This window comes from Topomyia yanbarensis, chromosome 1 (assembly GCF_030247195.1).
Source record: "Topomyia yanbarensis strain Yona2022 chromosome 1, ASM3024719v1, whole genome shotgun sequence".
NCBI classification, from domain to species: domain Eukaryota; kingdom Metazoa; phylum Arthropoda; class Insecta; order Diptera; family Culicidae; genus Topomyia; species Topomyia yanbarensis.
This window is the reverse complement of record NC_080670.1, coordinates 56,322,048-56,341,085: the sequence shown is the minus strand read 5'-3', so window position 1 is coordinate 56,341,085 and position 19,038 is coordinate 56,322,048. Positions and strand designations below refer to the sequence as shown.

Sequence of the window (19,038 nt, the reverse complement as noted above, 5' to 3'; positions counted from 1 at the left end):
CCTACTGATCTCTACTTCAATCTGCTTCACGAACCCCTACTGAAATTTCAAGACCTTGCTTTTAGGAGAAATCTAATAGTACATAATAGCGATGATGGTGAATTTAGAATCGCTTTTATAACAGTACTTATTTTGCTAATAACTTAAGGTTGCACAGAGAATGCGCAAAATTCGCAAACGAAAAAAGCAGTTTTTTCCACACCGTATGTCAGATCTTCATGAAAATCAATCAGCAGTACTGTAACAACATTCTACATACGCTGATTGATTTTTATGAAGATCTGACATACGGTGTGGAAAAAAACTGCTTTTTTCGTTTGCGAATTTTGCGCATTCTCTGTGCAACCTTAAGAGGTCCCAAGGTCAGCTTTCCAGTTGAATTCATAACATTGGTCAGAACATACAGTGAAAACGAATAAAAAATTCTTTATCATCTAATTTACCTTTCGCCTATCCCACTTAACACCTCCCTAGGTCCGCTCAGTGGCACTTAATCACATCACAACTTGTCGGTAATTAACTGAACTTGGCCTCGGTGACATTTTCCAATTCGCGATAATATGTCATTCCGCCGCGCCTCTTCCATCCGGCCTATCGGACAACTAGATCATCGCACTGCACTCTCGGATAACGTTAGAGACAACCACATCAACTGTATACGGATGACGGGACATCCAGAGCTCGCTTTCACACACAACACTCGCACCGATCGGTAAGCAAACCGCATCGGTATCTATTTTTCGCACAGACAAGCACTCCGTCCCGGCTCTTCTCTTTTATTTGTAAACACACCGTCCGACAAGCGGGCTTAGTACTGAGACACGATAACCGGCAGAATTAGACGACCACGCTACATTTGGAAACCACTTGAGAATGCACCGCCAGCTGATCTGGAATATTCCGGAACTACTTCCGAGCGGCGATTTGGCAGCGAAATTGCCACAATCGTCCAACGTCCGACGAACGTTGCTTTACTGCTCATCGTACAGGCAGGCAAAGTGAATCCGAGAAAAAAAACCTAAAGTTCTTTGGTCTCTACTTCGGTATATTCGTGCGATCGGATCGATCGTGCCCTGTTACCCGAATGAAGACCCGAATGTTCGTTGATTGTGGGTTTGGTCTGCACGGGCCGATGGGGGAAAGTACTGTGTACCACGTTCCGTTGTGATCGATTTCTGGCTGAGTCCGCCATTTTGTGTTCTGTTTTGGTAAGCATTTCTGATTTACCATCTTCATTCAAAAATTGAGGAATAACAGCTAGAGCTGCGGTTATGGCTGCAGGTATGAATGAGATAGGAGACAATTTTACTACGAAATGACGCGGATATAAGCTGTAAGAAAGCTGATGTTACAGATGATGCTAAAGCGATCTTTAGCGCATTTGTTTTTCAATAGTTGATAATGAGTTTTGTGGAAGGGTATTTGTTTGAATATTTGTAAACTAGTTTGATTTGAATAAGGCTTAACCTAGTCCTTCATTTCTTTGGATAATTCATAAACAATAACATTTAGACACCGCTAAATACGAAACCAGACATAGTAGTCATTAGTATTTTAATGATTTTCGTAAGTAAAGTCACAGGGAACAGAATTCCATCTTCGAAAACATAAAATAATTTACTTATTTAGGCATTTGATTGAAGAATTCTCAAAACACTAACGCTGTTCTCTGTGGTAAAGTATGACCAGTGATGGATTCAGTTTACGTCAATGTAAAAGGTTGTTAAACTTTGTTAAAAAAAGTTTTGCCAATTGCCTCACCAGTGAAATTGACAATTAAATGCTAAAAATATTTTATGTTAAAGTAAGTTACTCGAACTCCTTGGACATTACAGAACCACTAAGAACTGATGTCCAATTACATCTGTCTGTAAGAAGTCGTTTTGAAGCTAGGGACAAGTCGAGTCTATGGTCACCTATTTCGAAGGCAGGGCTGACGAAACTTGAACCCACGTGTGGAGTAAAAGACTGAGGGTTAAAAGGGTGAAGCGTATGATGGGAGGGGTAGCCTAAGAAAGATGAAAAGTCCGAAAATAGTCACTTCTTGTACACAAAATAGGAATTAAATGAATTTTTTAATATGAACTATTTAAAAAAAGCAAAAATCTTAATCCTTTTGAAAGTTATCGTAATAAATCTCTAAAGTGACAGGTGATTTCAATTAAAAATAAAATAAATACTTTGAGTATTTTTCAGGCGTAGAGTTTTCTATAGACCCAACAAGGCTTCCACCGACCCTGTCCAAAATCGTTGTGTGAAGTAGGAGAAGGAAAAACGTCGCCGAAGAAGAAAAAGTCACCGTTCAGCAAGTTTCTTTACAATGTGTTAGAATTTTAATGCCTTTCCAACCCAGTCTCTCGTACTGTGGTGGAATTCAAAAAAGGCTTAGGTCGATGTAAACAAGCTCTCTGAACTGTCCAAAAGGGTAGGTTAAAAATTTTCATGCGATGCCCTACGAAGCTGAATCTACCAGTCAGTGCACTATCAAGGAGGTCATAGTTGTGCAGGTAGCATCGCAATGATCGTTTTGATTCAATCCTGAAGTGCTATGCGGTAGATCAGGATAGATTTTCATAAACCTAGGCCATTTGAAGGCAATTCAATTTTCCGCTTGAAATCAAAACAATACGGTGGTTTAAGTGGTTTCGCCGGTGCCGAAAACAATAGTTTATTTGGGATTTTATATTGCGGTTAGCACCGGAAATCAAGGTTACTGGATTCTAAGGTGTGGCAATGCTATATTGCTCTCTCGCTCAATTTCTGTAAATTTATTACGTAATAAATTTCGACTTTATTTCTATATATCTGTTGTCCACGTGCTTTACAGAGACCGAGCGAGAGAGCAATTGTATTGCCACACCTTAGAATCCAGTACATTAAGCAAAAATAGCGAAAAAACAAAACAGCAACTAGATCGCAAAACTGCCATTTCTTCGATTTTAACCTCTTCAATTCTGCAGTTTTTGGAAAGAAATATTTTGAATTAACCGTTACACTAAACAATTTTTAAAATAATTACAAAATTTGAAATCCATTATATTTCCTTTGAGAAAAAATTGCATACCTCATTGGCGTTCGGCTCTCATGCCAAAAAGACAGAGTTCGTCGAGGGGCCAGCACTAGTAGGTTTGAGTGCGTCGTATTGAAAATACCAACGTATTTTGAATATAATTAAAGTAAGTAATGAAAGTATTTAAACATACTTCTGTTGTACTTAATAAGGTACTTAATCTAGTTAATGTCGATGTGTACGTAATTAAAGTATTTAAATTACATCTTGACGGCAATAAAAATATTTTGGGTATTTAAAGTACGAGGGCGCTGTACTTAAAATCGTTTCAGTAATTAAAGTAATTACTTCATGAACTTGAATTGATTAATGAATGTGATGCGTACTTTTTTAAATCTTTGCGGTACTTAAGGTTCAACTGAGAACGCTTCAATATGCGGCCATTTGGGAAAACGAAAAAAGCAGTTTTTTCTCGTACCGTTGGAAAAATTTTCATGAAAATGAATCAATGTATTCGGAGCGTTGGTAGAATATCACTGATTGATTTTCATGAAGATTTTTGCAGCGGTGTGTAAAAAAACTGCTTTTTTCGTTTTCGAAGTGGCCGTTTTTCCCAGCTTTCTCAGTTGAACCTTAATGTACTTTATGGTACTTAAAGTAACTAATTGTGTAAGATTTTTGGCACTGCGTGGTATTGAAGATTTAGTGCTTGCCCCTCGGAGTTCGTTTCCCTATACTCGTCAGCGACCCAGGGCTTCTGTGATTGGCTAACCGAAACATCACTCGGTACCAGTCAGTTTTTTCAGGAATTAGGAATCAGCAGCGATTGGATCAAATGGCACGTTCACCATGTTGATCGGAGATTTGGTGGGAAGAATTGGGGAAGTGGTAAGGTTAGGGATAAGTAAAATGAAGACACAGAGAACATATATATCAACACCTGTGAGGGGATATTGAAATAAAAGAACGACAACACCCCCGAAGATATATTCAAATGCAGCTTAATCTATAGCTCTTTACCACACTGGGTTAGGAACAATAAATATCCTTGAGTTTCAGCTCTCTGTGCCGCAATCCGGATACGCAATTGCAGTACTGCAGGGCAGTTACATATCAAATGAAATGAAGTTCCATAAAAGTATTCACAAAGATCACACGAATAATATTCAGCACGCTGCATAAGAGCCATATGATAACTGAGTTTCCAGTGTCCAGTCAGTGCCCTGACTAGAATACTACAATTGTGCTTGGAAAAATGCAGCAAACTCTGTCACATTTTCGGACTCACATCCGGCAGAAAAGTTTTTGTTTGAACGCAAGTTTTCAAGATCCGCCAATGGCTGGCATGTTCGGATGAAGCCTAAGAGCGCATCTTGTGCTTTATCCAACTTATCGACAGTTATAGAACTGGTTCAGGACCAACGAAGTCAGTCGCTGCGCTCGCTCAAGCCAATTCATCCGAGCATTCATTTCCAGTAATACCGGAAAGACTAGGTACTCATAGACGATAGATAGCATTTGAAATGCTGAGTTCTTCGACTTGAGTTCGACATGCGATTACTAATTTCGATCTCGAATCTGCCGAGCTAAGTGCTCTCAGGACAACCTGACAGTCAAAGCAAAAATAGATTCTTTTACGGCAAATTTCCTGTTGAAGTGTCGATTGTACGCCACATAAAATCGCGAAGATTTATAGTTGGAATACGGTACAGTGAGCAGCTTCTAGCACTGCAAGGGAAACACCTACCTTTATGAGAAAAGGTTTTTCGTGTTTTTTGACCCCACCGTTTCCAAGAAAAAATAGTTTTGAAACCCTACACACACTAGAAAAAAGTTGGGCATGAAAGGGTTAACAAGTATTTTGCTGTTGAAACAACACATAATTAGAAAGCTAAGCCTTGGAGGCAACCACAAGCTTTTCCTGGTAGCTTTCACAAGACCAACCATTCCACACTTAATATAATCCTTGAAACATTAACCTCTGATAAACACATGCTTTTAATTCTTGTGATAATATTAAGAATATAATTTATTATTTTCAGGGTGTGAAATCGACCGTAGAAAGTTCGATGAATATGCGTTTAAAACCGCGCAAATTATCGTTGATCTGTATGATTGCCGGCGTCGATACATATAATCCTAATTCATGGGGCCAAAGTGGTTTTGTCATTCCTCATTCCTATTGGTCAATTGGCAGTAGAAACCCAGCAATCTAGGAACTAAGACATACGAAACTACTGACTACTCGAAAGTTCTGCAGGGTAGAAACCAACACAGGTGTAGTACTCTGATTGTTGGAGACATCTGATCCGCGGGCTAATTTCATAAATCAGAGGAACACTACTCCGTTGTCGGGAAGAATGCGAAAAATCTTTTGTTCGGGCCAGGTTACAACACAGTCACTGAAAGCGACACAAGTGGAGATTACTATAATTTTAATCCAAATTAAAAGATTTTAGTATTGAAAAAAATAATATTGGAATATTTCCAATGTTCGATTCCCTTTTCTAGTGGGTAAGCTATGTTAAAGCACCCCCTCTACAGTATGTAACAACGTGCTTCACACTTCCTCTTTTTATCTAATTTTTTGTGTGATGTAATTTTTGGATGGTAAACCCTGGATTTGATAGCGTTTGCTTTATAGATTTGAATGAATACGGCTTTGTCAGCGGAAATTTGCGGATTGAAATTTTATTTCATATCAAAATGTTGGGCACTAAAACTCTCGAAAACTCCACAGATATAAGAAATAAAAATAAATTTCTTATGCCGGACAAAATCTTAGAACAATTTGATATTCTAAAAATTACAAAGAAAAGTTTTTTTAAAAAAAAAGGATTTTCAGGGATGTATCATAGAAAACGCCACAAATATCTATTAACACCAAAAGATAGATACATAATCTCTTCAGCAAAATTGTTTCATATTATACAGTCGTGATTCGCTGGTTGGGCCACAGCCTTGTCCAACTAACGAATTTGATTCGCTAGTTGGACCGACTGACAAATGTCAAAAACTCTCCAAAAGAGATGTTGGCAGTGTAAATGCATCTGTTCACATCTCTAAATATTGTCAGATTGATTGTCAAAGTAAATTTGACAAAGATTTTGGCGTTCAGATGCTTTTTAGTTGGACAATGGTCCAACCAGCGGAGGTCCAACTAAAAAGCAGTCCAGTTAAAAAGTGTCCAACCAGCGAATCACGACTGTATTTCATACAACTCTGCTGAATACATTTTTTTATTTTCATAAATGACCAACCATATTGGTCCGGTTTCTCGTAAATCAATGAAAGTATCCGAGTAAAAAATTGAAATAAGTAGGTATATTATAGTTCTAATGTCAGATGAAGATAGCAAATTTTACTTCTTTTTGATTTTGATTGCAGAAGAGTAAACCTTAGGGTCAGTTGCCTCTTTTACTTCTTTGTGAATGAATATAAGTGCTTTTGGTTGTAATGGGTAACTAAATATCAGCGTGAAATTTGTGAATTACGTTTTTGATTTGAATTTAAATGGATACAGCAGAAATGGACGAAATGTTTTTGAAGTTTCTCGAAGAGGAACAATATATTGATTCAGATAACGAATTTTTCCTGGGATCTGTTTTGCAGAAAATAATCAACCGGAGCAGGAAGAATGGCTACAGATCGACGATGGCGAGCCTACTCACAAGCAAGCTAGGCTACCAAAACTTGAAAACATTCTGGCGGTAAACGTTGAACTCTTCAAGCAGAAGAAAAAATTAGAATCAGTTAAAGTACATGAAATCATTACCGATTAAATCGAGGAACTATGCAAAATTAATTCCCAAAATTTTCGAATTTATCTCGTCAGTAACTAGCACCAACTGGGTGTCTAGTTAGACAGTGTACCTAAACTAGTACCCAAGTTAGCACTAGTTAGATATAAACAATTCCAAACAGTTCACACGACATATGTGAACGTCTAAGCAAGTGACTTATCCCAGGTGATATCCCGGTAAGCGAAGGCAGAAGCTCTGGATAATTGTATTAAACTAAACGCGGATTAGACCGAGTAGATCTCGTCGAATAGCAGTGGGTCGTTGGAGCGCCATTGAACCGGAAGCTACGCTCCACCCGGAATCGCTGGATAGACCTCAGCACCTACTGGCTGGCCCGTTGAGTAGACTAGGTCCACCACCGAGGAGTATACAAGGGCGAAGCAGGAAGCTAAATGGTTCACGGACACTAACATATCGAGAGCAATATATCGTCGGGGAATTCATGGTAGGGTAGATTCGCCGCTGTGGGCTACCTGACAGAATTGGGGCGAAAATAGGAGCTAATTGCCTCACGAAACAAACACCGGTACCGAGAGAAATTCCGTTGCCGGGGAACTCTCAATCGGAGTAGGATAATAGCCGAGTTGATATTGATAAAACAGGGAGCTAATGGCTCAAGAAAGGGGGTATATGTGTAGGGAGAAATTGTTACGTTAGTGGAGAGGTCTACTATCCAAGTAGATTGTGATAAGGCTGAATGCTGAATGACTCATGGAAACAGGAGCTAAATGGCTCAACGAATCAGCACCTAAACGGATCACGGGGACGAGAGCTAAACGGCGTTGTAATAGATGGAGAAAAGTACCTAGAGAAGACTCGAGAGTTAAGATCAAAGCTCAAAGGTCAAGCCATTTCATGAACCAAATGAGGCTTCGAAATAGAGCAGAAGAAATAGGTGCGACGAAGGCACAACGTGTCCCCCCACTAAGTAATATCTTGACGTAGTTCCATGGGGGCGTAAAAAGAGTAAGAAGAGTTTTAGTGGTTAGACACGAACGTGAGTCGTGAGTTCCACACAGTGCCAATACACTACAGGCCAGGCTTTTGAAGGTTTTAAAACCTTACTATAAAAAACACTCATACGCACACATACACACACTTACTCACACATACAGACTTTTTCCTATCTCGACGAACTGAGTCAAATGGCACATTATTAGGGGTTAGGATGATGATTTTCAAAGTGATTATATAACCTTAAAATTTAGGTAATATCTGTACTAAATAAACCAACAACATATGGTTCCTGCCATGTTTCCGAGGATTCGACCTTTATTTTTGTTAGGGAAAACTTCGTCATTGCGACCACTATTCAGGTTATCTTTTGTGGCTGCCCATGTTTGCTCTACATGTTACAAATTACCCGAATCCAATGCAGTTGGAAGCGAGTTGTTTGTTTGTCCACATGCATCGTCCCAACCGGGTAGTACATTATTAATGTAGCTAATGATCCATTTGGGACAGGTATGTCATACCTCGTGAGGCGTCATAAGATGCCTTCCGAAGTATCGCTCCCTTCTAAGAAATAGGATTGCATAATGGCAGAGAATATGTTCCGATCTCTAAGACTCGTAGTTACAGAATCGACAATTGTCATCTTGACTTTTGCCAATTTTTTCAGACGATACTTAGCAGGACAATGTCCCGTAAATAAAGTTGTGATTATACGTAAATCTCTACGTTTTAGATCCATTAGTTTTTTGGCTCTCGTTGTATCTGGATGTATGAATTGCTTAGCTTGTCGAGCGCCTTCTATGTTACACCAGTCGTTTAATAGTTGGTCTCTTGCCCAAGCCGAAAGTTCTAGTTTGATTGCACAGGTAGATATACCTAGAAATGGTTCTGGTCCAACAAACATGTGTGATGAACCACGCCTGGCTAATTCATCGGTCACTTCGTTACCATCGATTACTTGGTGGCCAGGTACCCTGAATATCATTACTTTATTCCGAGGTGTCAGTTGTTGTTAAGATGTGATGCACTCCCAAACCAGTTTGGTCTCACATTTCGACGACCTGTAGTTTCGTTTCCTACAGACCTCTGAGCAGGTGTATATTGCATATACCAATACCTCTGCCTGGAAAACTGCAGGCCACTTTCTCATATTTTTGATAACGCTTCTTTAATTCTTGGTCCGTAGACTCCCGAGCCAGTCAGCTCACACATTTTAGAACCACTCGTATAGAATGATATTGTATCATGAGGTAGTATGGGACCCTCTACATCCCAAATCTGACGATCCACTATGTGGACCTCATATGAGATATCAAAGTTCGGTTAAGCCTCCATTTTATCTTGAACTGTAGTCAAGACAGGGTTTAGTTTGAGTTCATTTATTATACTCATGTGAAAATTAAAATCCCCATCAAGTAGTGGTTTACCCTTTAGAACTCTCAGAGCTAAGTCTCGCCTCCCTCATAACATGTTTGTGCAATGAAGGTAGATGAAGCATGGCTTCCATGGCTGTAGTGGGTGTTGATTTCATAGTGTCTGTGATAGAGAGGCAGGCTAGCTTCTGAACTTTAGTTAGTTTAGTTTGGGCGGTCTTTTGCTTAACTTTGGGCCACCACATAATGGAGGAATAAGTTAATCGTGGCGATGGTCGTGTAGGACCAGTAAGCCAACCTCGGTTTGAGACCCCAAGTTTTCCCGAAGAGTTTACTGCACGCCCACAGTGCTGTTGTTGCTTTATTATTGGCGTATGTCAGGTGCGAGGTCCAATTCAGTTTTTTTGTCTAGGATAACACCTAGGTGTTTCGCTTCTTCTGCGTAGTTGATTGTAGTTCCACTGAGCGTTGGGGGAACCAACTTCAGTTTTTTTCCTATTGGAAAACGGTATAATAACCGTTTTGGCAGGGTTCACGCTGAGTCCCTGTTTGAAACACCATGTCATGATGAAGTTCAGGGCTAATTGAATCCGATTGCATAGTACAGATTCATGTTTTCCCCTCACATTCAGGACAATGGCATCTGCATATCCAACAATCTCGAAACCCATTTCAGTCAGATCATTGAGAAGATCGTTCACCACTAGCGAACAGAGCAGGGGTGGTAGCACGCCTACCTGGAGGCAGCCTCTATGGGCTGTTATAGTTACTTTCGTGTCTCCCAAAGTTGCTGTTATCTCTCGACTCCTGACCATTGCAAGAATCCAGTCCCCTATCGATTTTTCCACTCCTCTTTTTGCCAGAACCTTGTGAATTGATATATAGGACGTGTTATCAAAATCACCCTCGACGTCAAGAAAAGCGCAAATTGCTATATCCTTGAAATCGAGGGTTTTCTCAATAAGTGTGACTAAAGTATGTAGGGCTGTTCCCGTGGATGCCCTTTTGATATGCAAACTGGTATATGTTTAGCGGAACTTTCGATAAGTGCTCCGTTCGAATATAGTGGTCCCCCAGTTTCTCCATCAGTTTCAGAAGTGTTGATGTCAAACTAATAGGTCCAAAGGCCTTGGGTAGTGTCAAGTCTTTTTATCTGTTTTTGAAATAAATATTACCCTAACTTCTCTGCAGCTTATAGGTGTGTGCCCGAGCATAAGACTGGATCTCAGGATGTTTAGTAGATTCGGAAGAATTATGTCTGCCGATTTTTGTAGAAATATTGGAAGAATGGGGTTCGAAGGGGTTGATAACCCATTTAATTAGAGATGATGTGAAAATTCGACAGGCAAGTTTCTGTGATGCCTCACAAGTCCTGTTACGACGTGCATTAGCATCACATCCAATGATAAAGGGCTTGTTTATGGTTCTGCAGTACTTTATGAGGGCATCGATTTTAGAAGGTGGTGCTGCATTCGCATCGCCAGGGAAACAGGCAGATGGGATCACAATCTCCTGCCGTCGGAGCCTCCACTGTTATTGTAAGGTTTCTTTTGTCGGCAGTAAAACATGATGATGAGTTATGTTCTATCAATGACCATGCGGTAGACTTGGGTGCCACGCCCAACTCCTACTTAACAGAAGGCAAAAACTCTTCACATTCCCTTTCGATCATGGCCATACGAGCCTGCCTAGTTTTCTGTTCTAAGTTTATAACTGATTCGCCCTATAATACCTATGCGTCTTTCTACTTCATTGCTTTCGTTTCTCTTAGTCTCAAATTAACCGAAATTAGCCAACAAAATCGATACAGTAGAGCCTTGCGGCAATTAAAACATAGTAACATAGGAGCTATAAAAGTTTGTAGCATGCGGATTTCAGAATTGGGAACAGAATTCACAGAACCTAAGATAATAATATTTATTTTTTTTATAAATTAAAACCAATAGATCACCTATTAATCACTTATCTAGGTCACGGATATAAACCGACTTTCAAATCGCTACTGCTCAACGCTCTGAGTTTCGCTGAACTTTTCAACATCCAAAATATCGTCCACATATGGCAAATCCACCAAAAGTCCAATAGTGTTTGAGTTTTTTCTGTTGCTTACAGTGACAGGTGTTACCAGAACAGACGATTTCTTACTACGCTGCGTTAGAGCTTCCTCCTCACGTTTCTCCCGCAGAGCTTCCATAGCCAATGAGCCCTTGTTGATAGCTTCAACGGCTGCTCTCAACTAAAATAAGCAAATAAAAAGTTGTAAATCAGTAGTTTGTCAAATCAGAATCCAGACGCAACATTACCTCCGTCAAACCAACTACCCCAACCAAGCAACCAAAGTTGGTGACGTACGCTGAGTCTATTCCTAGAATGGAGAACATCCGATGCACTTTGAAAATAGAAGTATTCTCAACCAGCTGCACTGGAGCCGGGTCGATCTGTAAAAGGTGTAGTTCGATGGGTTTCGACATTTGTTGTTCTAACCAGAGTATTCGTTCGTCTGGTAGAAAATCGAAATGACGATCAGGAGTCATGAACACTTTGTTGGCAGATACCGCACCAATCTCCGGATCGAGATGTAATCTGGGTACGGAAGAATTTTTTTTAAAGAGGTTCCGGTAACTTCGCGACCTGGGAATTTGGTCCGATTCTTGAGCTGCATTTCCACTTGGAGTAGAGTGAAATCTTTTCAGAAGTGGACGTTTTTTCAAAGGTTTCTCTTCTTCGTCCAGGTTCTCCGAACTCTGGTTGGAATCAGGAAAAATTTCAAACACAGATGGTCTACGATTTCTCTGTTCTTGTTCTTCTAGCCACCGTTTGGCAGCAGCTTCCTGCCGCGCAACTCTGCCCATGCATTTGTCCATCAGCTTGAGAAGCTGGACACGCTCTACGCTTCCCAGCAGAATTGGTTCATCGGGATCTTGCACAAGAGGTAGACTTCTGAGATTCGCGCTAGCTTCTAAAATGGCAACCAACTCTCGGTAGGTGATTCCTTTCCAGATGTACAGCAAATCCCCAACCATGAAATCCTGAACGTAGACGTTGTACATGTCCGATTCGGACGATGGTGAAACATCCGGTAAGTGGGGCAAATGTTTGATATATGCCAACATATCGTACAACGATGGTTGCAATTTTCTAGCTACAATGTTTGCCGCCAGTGCCGCAACGATTACCGGTCCTAGGTATTTTATCTGTCCGGTCATCTCGAAGATCATCGCACAAACGGAAACAGTGTGTGTGGCGGCTCCAGCAAAAGCAGCTGCCCCAACTACGGCGTACCCACCGGGAACAATCGGGGCCAACAGGCCGACTCCATACGGAAGCCCCAATGGGAACCACACGTGCATTGATTCGCCTACAAGCCGACCAAAGGCGGCTCCGATCTTGAACATCGGAACAAACATTCCACAAGGAATGGGCATCGTTGAACCAATCATGCTGAACAAGTACTGTGGTGGTGGAAAGGTGGGTTAGAAATACATGTGAAAAAATGTAGTTTGAGATTCGTACCGAAAATGCCAGAAAGATGGACAAGTTGGCAATGGCACTGGTGTGCGGTGTTGTCCATTGGGCTACAATCTGTGCCTCCTTGGGGTCCAGCTCTGATTTGCTCCAGGTAAAGTTGGAAAATAAGTGATGGAAGTGCTGATGGCCGTTTAGCTCGCCTGCGGTGTACCGTCCCAAGCCGTTCGGGTATTGCAGTGTGGCAATGATGAACGAAATAATTACCGGATATAGTAGACGTCTATAATAAACATGTAGAACAGTAAAAAATGGGTGTGTGTTTGTTTTGTCAAATTGGAATTCGATAAAAGTCTAGAAAATAAGTATACCTACTGGAGAGATTCATCGAAATGTTTTCGACAAATTATGTATGTATTGGGAGTTACGCCTGAAATATGTACTACTATTGATACTATCATCATCATCATCATCATGATCGATATCCTCAAAAATGGAAATCGTTATCTGAAGTTATTTTGAAATCCAAGATAGCGACTTCCGGTTTAGATACATTCTTTGTAACTTTAACAATATGAGGCTGATAATACATGACAGGAATGGATGTATGAAGCCATTTTGAAGTCCAAGATGGCGACTTCCGTTTTAGATGAATTCTTTGTCACTATCTGCTAATGAAATGGTAACCGCTGCACTGTTCCACGCCCCTCCTCAACTCTTTGCCACTTCATTACAACTACTCTAGACCCAAAAATTTGAAGAAACGCCCATGTTTCGCCGGACCCAGTGGTTTCTTCCTAGGATGGGACGTGCAAAGTGAAAAAAAGTAACTGACACCGCGAACCGGCAATGGCCTGTCATTGCGAACCGGACCTTTCTTGACGATTTTCATTTTCTTGGAATGGACAGAAAACATATTTTACATGTTGCTTAGATGCGTGTGGATGCACACAAACATATATGCAAAATGCACCGAAGGCACGTGCAATTTTATTATTCTGTTCGACAGTTATGGTTAAGGTTGTTTTACACAGTTCAGACAAATGATAACATAATTCATGTCATGTTCAAGCTCTATTATTTTTGGCACGAATCAATACCTCATCGGCAGAAATCTATGCCGCATCGGCACAACACTATCATCGGCATTTACTTGAAATTATTTTACATGCGGATTTTTCCCTGCAAAATAACATCAATATCGTAAGGGAAAAAGAAGACCGTCTTCGCATGTCCCGTCCCAGGTTTCTTCATGACGTCAGCGATCATAATATCAGTAAGATAATGTTCTGAAACAATATCAACTTCTTCATTTAGGTCATGGATGAATTTCTCCTTCGTACTGATAGGTTACGAAAGCAAAACGTCGTTGGTTGTCCTCTTTGAACATCGTTGGTTTTTCATGGTGTTTTTCGAAATCTACCAATAGCCTTCTTAACCATACAGCTTCTTGACAGGCCACCAAATGCCCAATCTGTGTCGGAGTAACCGACTAATCGTTGCGAAGATAACACTGCTTTGTTGCCTTTAAATATCTTAAAACTCGTTTGGCAGCGGTCCAATCATCATGTAACCCGTCAGGGTAACAATTTAGCACTGGGTGGAAGTATACCTACCATTTTTGTGTATACACACTTCGTAGAGTGTATTTGTTTACGTAAAATTATGCTCACTGCTGTACGGTACAGTTCACATTTAGTTGTAATTTTTTGTTCATTTTCGCGTTTGTGAACGGTTTTATTCGTGCAGATAGGTTAGATATTTTTTTTGTTTTGTGAATTAGTAACATAGGAATTAGAAAGGCGACCGCTCTCCTTTTGCTGAAAATTTGTGCCGATAATGCTGCGCTTCGGCAATGACAGATGCGATTGGGCTGGTATATGTTTATTTACATTGTGCTAGAGGCGGCCATCGTAGAAAAGCTCAGAAAGTGACGAACCACGGCGTATAACAGACGTACGTAAACGGTGTTTATTTTGGGGACAGTTTCCGGCCACTAGGCAGCGAGTTAAAAGCGCGTGCGACGGCAAGTAATCCTGGCGAAAAGTTTTGGTCGTGGTTCGGGAACTCGAGTGTTGTGGTATTGGACCGCCGAAACTGAAAGCTAAACGTAAAGGAGACACTCGTTTCCCCGGCTAAACACAAGGGACCCAGTGATATCACGCCGCCCTCACTGAGGAGGATCAGCCTAACGAACATAGCTCTCCTACACAGTTAATCGTAAAGGAGGGTGAAACAAGTAGGACAACGGATCTATCTGAGTTAGTTTACTGCGACATCTACCTGTCCCATTCACGGGAAGTGATTGGACCCGGCGATTAGTAGCCCTGTTGCTAGGGAGGTTACAACAAAAGAGCCTTGCTCACATCCCTTGCTAATCGAAAAGGACTGCTGGGATAGCAGCCAACGATACCAGTAGGAAAACACTGCCGTTGGAGTCCCGGGTGGTCGGAAAAAATCATCGCCTTCCCGCCATCGTCAGAAGCTGGTAATTAGTTCCATCGGCAGAGCACAGCACAGTTTTTACACAAACTGTCTACAACATTTCCCTCCAACGTCCAAGTTAGCGGCAAAATTATTACCTTTCCACCCCTGGCTTTAGCGTACAAACATTGATCTGCTTTGAAACAGAGCTTCATGAGTACATTGTTCAGCTTCTTGTACTAGCATCTAGACGATTGGCGAAGGCCATAAATACTCCATTTCAAACAGCACACTAACTTCTCCTGCCCACGAATTATAGAACCGGGTGGTTGCCCCATGACGTCGTGGGACCTCCATGAGTATTATGCAGCTATCTCGGAGCCTCACATGATCTTCGGCTCGATCTTTAAGCCATTTAACTATCGACACTTCTCTTACTTTCCATCTCCATGTATTACGACGCCATTAAGCTCTCGTCCCAGCGACCCACTGCTAGCTTTTCGACGCGATCTACTCGCGCTAATCCACGGCAGTGGATCTAGCCTAGCCACGAGAAACCCGGTGGAGTCTGACGTCTGGTTAGCTGGCGCCCCGATGACCCGAACCAAGTGCTACGTCGCGCTTTACCCAAGTGGTCCCCGGCGGTGGACTTAATCTGCACGGTGGCGTTTGTTGGTCCGTTCGCCACTTTCTCTGCAGCTCGGAGAGTTGATAGAATCCCAGATATGTTAGCACATCTCTTCGACGATATTGTCAATTGTTACTCCAGGTGTACCCCTTCGAACTTCTTCGAACCTGAGGTATTCAATGACCACACGCTCCGATGTCAACTAGTCCGCTATGACCAGTCTCCTTGCATTTCGTGCATTCCTCCGTTGGTAGCATTCCACATCCTCAGCCAGAGTGATGCAGATGGGCATCAGCCTGGCAATTACGCATACCGTCTCCGACGATATCGTTCTGTACGTACTCGCGACTCGAACAGCCATTAGGCGAAACGTGCTTGTGAATTTCGTCCAGTTCCGTTTTGATATCAGCGCAGTAGCCCAGGCGTGTTTCAGTGTTTCAATCAACGGATCAATACTCGTTAGGCTCCATGGAGTACGCCATGAATGTGAGATTGTGTGCTTTTTCCGGCTAGTTCACATCGAGCACCGTAACAACGCTCCCAAAAATTCTGAGGTGTCCTAGATCCGGTTTTCGTCTCCACCAAAGTTCTAGGTGGTCGGTAGGTGGTTCTTGCGCACGAGGGGCTACTAAAGTGTTCCACAGTTTCTACATTTGATGGTGGTTTATGCGTCTGCGGCATTCTCTGTTGTGCCGCTAAGCGTTGAATACTGAATTCTTCTCTCAAACACACCGAGCACTCGAAAGCCTGTCTTCTTCATCGACCATGGTTCATGGCAGTACAGAACATCAGAAAGTATCAACGATAGACAATAGTTCTGCTTTTTTTACTTGTTTGTCTGTTCAATAATAGCTTAAATTTCTACTACTACTGTATGCTTTTTCAACCGACTACCGTTCCGCCCATAGGTCATAATCGCTACCGGAGCGATTTTACTCCGCATGTTGTTAATCGTTTTGTAAAACTTTTGCACATTATTCCTGGTAAAACTCACGAATCGTACGGCGATGAAGTTGACTGATCGATCGGAGACTCTGCATTCCAATAGTTGGCCGAAAGAATTAATTTCCTACATGCCGTGCATTTGCGATTCCGATGATGAGTTTTTCATAATGTTATGGGCACACTCCGTAGGTATTGTCTAGGCGCTCACGGAGCTAGTCGTTCATATCGTCGGGCGTAGCGACATGTGGGTGAGTATCGACCTTGTTGAGTTTTCTGTGCAATTTTCTTGTCCGTCTGTGTCGCACTATCGAACTTCCTGCATAGCTTAACCTTCATTTTTTTCCAGCACGTTAACACGCAGGTTACAACAGGGTTTTGACCTTTAAAGAACCATGTTTCCAATCAGCCTCCGTTAAATATTGCCATGTTCTTTGCCAATTGGAACTGTAACTTCATTTTTAGGTTTCATGGTTGTTGGTTGAAGATTCGATATCGCAATAAGATTGTTATCTTGGCATTGATCAATACACACGTTGTTTCGTGATAGGGTTGTCACAAAGGTGGCTCGCACTCGAGCTGGCTCCGCGGTGAGGTATAAAATAGGCATTTTAGATCAGAGGTGGAGTGACCATTTTGGGACTCATACTGCAGTATGATACACCCTATCCCACAATTCATTAAGATAAGCGATGAAAACATTGAAAGATAACCCCATTAACCAACCCCAAGTTTGCTAAGGTGGGATTCATGAAAATTTTACTGAGTACATAAAACATATCAACACTTTTCATTTAATTTAATGGCGCTTTGTACTTACGTTTTCTGTAGGTATTTGTGAATACGAGTAGATTTCATCCACACGATGTAAACTTTCTGAATCCACACAAAAAGGGCACCCAAAACGCCGCATAAAATTCTGAAATATATAGGGTCAGTTGCAGCTGAAAATGCCCCACTTCACTTTTATAAAAAAAAAACACCCAATACTCACCCAAACATGCCAAACACAAGCAACTCCTGCGGACAAAACGGAACATCCTGAGTGAAACTCGTTTCATACAGTGCTCCGAAGGTAACGGTTTCCGAATCGTACCAAACGAACAGCAAGCGATACAGCAGCGTTCCACAAACCGCCCCTAAAAAACCCCGCCAGTAGTTTCGTACTGCGAAATATGGTGCAGTTGCTTCTATGCTAAACAGTACTCCACCGACAGGGGACGCAAAGCAAGCACCTATTCCAACGGCTGCTGCTGCAGATAGCAGGTCCAGACTGTGGCTATCATTTTCCGGTTCGGACCCGATCGAGGTCACCATTTTCCCATATAACTGCGAAAGACAGCTGGCAATGTGCACGAATGGCCCTTCCTTGCCTAGGGGCATCCCGGCTCCTAGAGTTAACGTCAATCCAACCACTTTTGCCACAAAGGTGCTAAAGTTTAGATATCCTTTGATGACAACCCCCCGCAGAATGGCACGTATCTCGGTGAATCCCGAACCGATGGCTTGAGGGGAAACGGCCTGCACAAAAACGCAACCGAACATTATCAACAGTACAGGTAGCGAAACCCAGGTTATATACTGAAGAAACCCATACTCCGGAACCATTCTGAACACTTTCAGTCGGCCTGCAAATACGAATACGGTTATCTTCAAAAGACTTCATGGTGACTAATACTTACTGGCATGTATAAACCAGATGAGTTGATCCATGCTAAGATATAGCAGCCGTAGACAGACCTAACATTACCATTAACATCCATTCGTCTTCTATTCGGCCAAGGGTATTCCGCCATACCTTACCGAGTACTTGATAGCAACCGTTCGAACGCATATCGTTCAATTCCTAAGACGTAAATTAAAGACAATTTGAATTAACTCGTTTAACTACAAAGCCACTAGGGAGCTAGCTACCTTGCGCCATGGTTCGTCCATACTTTTCCGCTTCCAGTCGAAACTTTTTAGTTTCAGTGCTTCCCCTTTGGCATATTTTCCGAGATCACGAGTATACTTTCCGCACATCTATAAAAGGGGTCTGTTACAACATGATATTTAGTTCTACATATTAGTTCCGAAAGCTTAGGTTTACCATTGTTGGTGTGTAACCCAAAACATTGCTTTTCTCGTTCGAAACCTGCTCTTTGGCGACCGGTTCAACGATGTTGTTATTAGTGGATCCGGTAAGTGGTTCGGTACTTTCGTCGCTCATCGTGGGATAGTTTTAGTTGAATTCAATTCATGGAACCAGCTGGATTTTTGGGAGTGTAAATAATTATATTATAGTAGTTTATAGTATGCAATCGTTATTGATATACTCAAGTTTTAATAAACTCATGAAATCAAAAGAAAATATTTTAGGACACCAGCAGCTTTCTAGCTAAACTTGGAAGATTATAGCTTATAATTTTAAATAAAAATTTCACATTCGGTATTTTCTAT

At 41.5% G+C, this 19,038-nt stretch overlaps 2 protein-coding genes across 2 annotated transcripts in view; both read right to left on the bottom strand.

The window, feature by feature from the left end:
- LOC131677666 (chloride channel protein 2) overlaps positions 1 to 986 on the bottom strand; it is a 176,606-nt gene extending 175,620 nt beyond the window's left edge. The window contains exon 1 of the mRNA XM_058957598.1: positions 444 to 986. The gene's annotated coding sequence lies outside the window, so the exon portion shown is untranslated. The remainder of the gene's footprint in view (positions 1 to 443) is intronic.
- Positions 987 to 11,130: 10,144 nt separating this feature from the next.
- On the bottom strand, positions 11,131 to 18,635 carry LOC131695536 (chloride channel protein 2-like). The gene is made up of 7 exons (XM_058984063.1): positions 18,514 to 18,635; positions 18,282 to 18,445; positions 17,594 to 18,227; positions 17,420 to 17,518; positions 12,654 to 12,888; positions 11,444 to 12,592; positions 11,131 to 11,376 (listed from the first exon to the last, which is right to left on the bottom strand). Exons 2-7 carry the CDS (start codon positions 18,310 to 18,312, stop codon positions 11,140 to 11,142), a joined length of 2,385 nt encoding a protein of 794 aa, XP_058840046.1. The 5' UTR covers positions 18,313 to 18,445; positions 18,514 to 18,635; the 3' UTR covers positions 11,131 to 11,139.
- Positions 18,636 to 19,038: the final 403 nt, after the last annotated feature.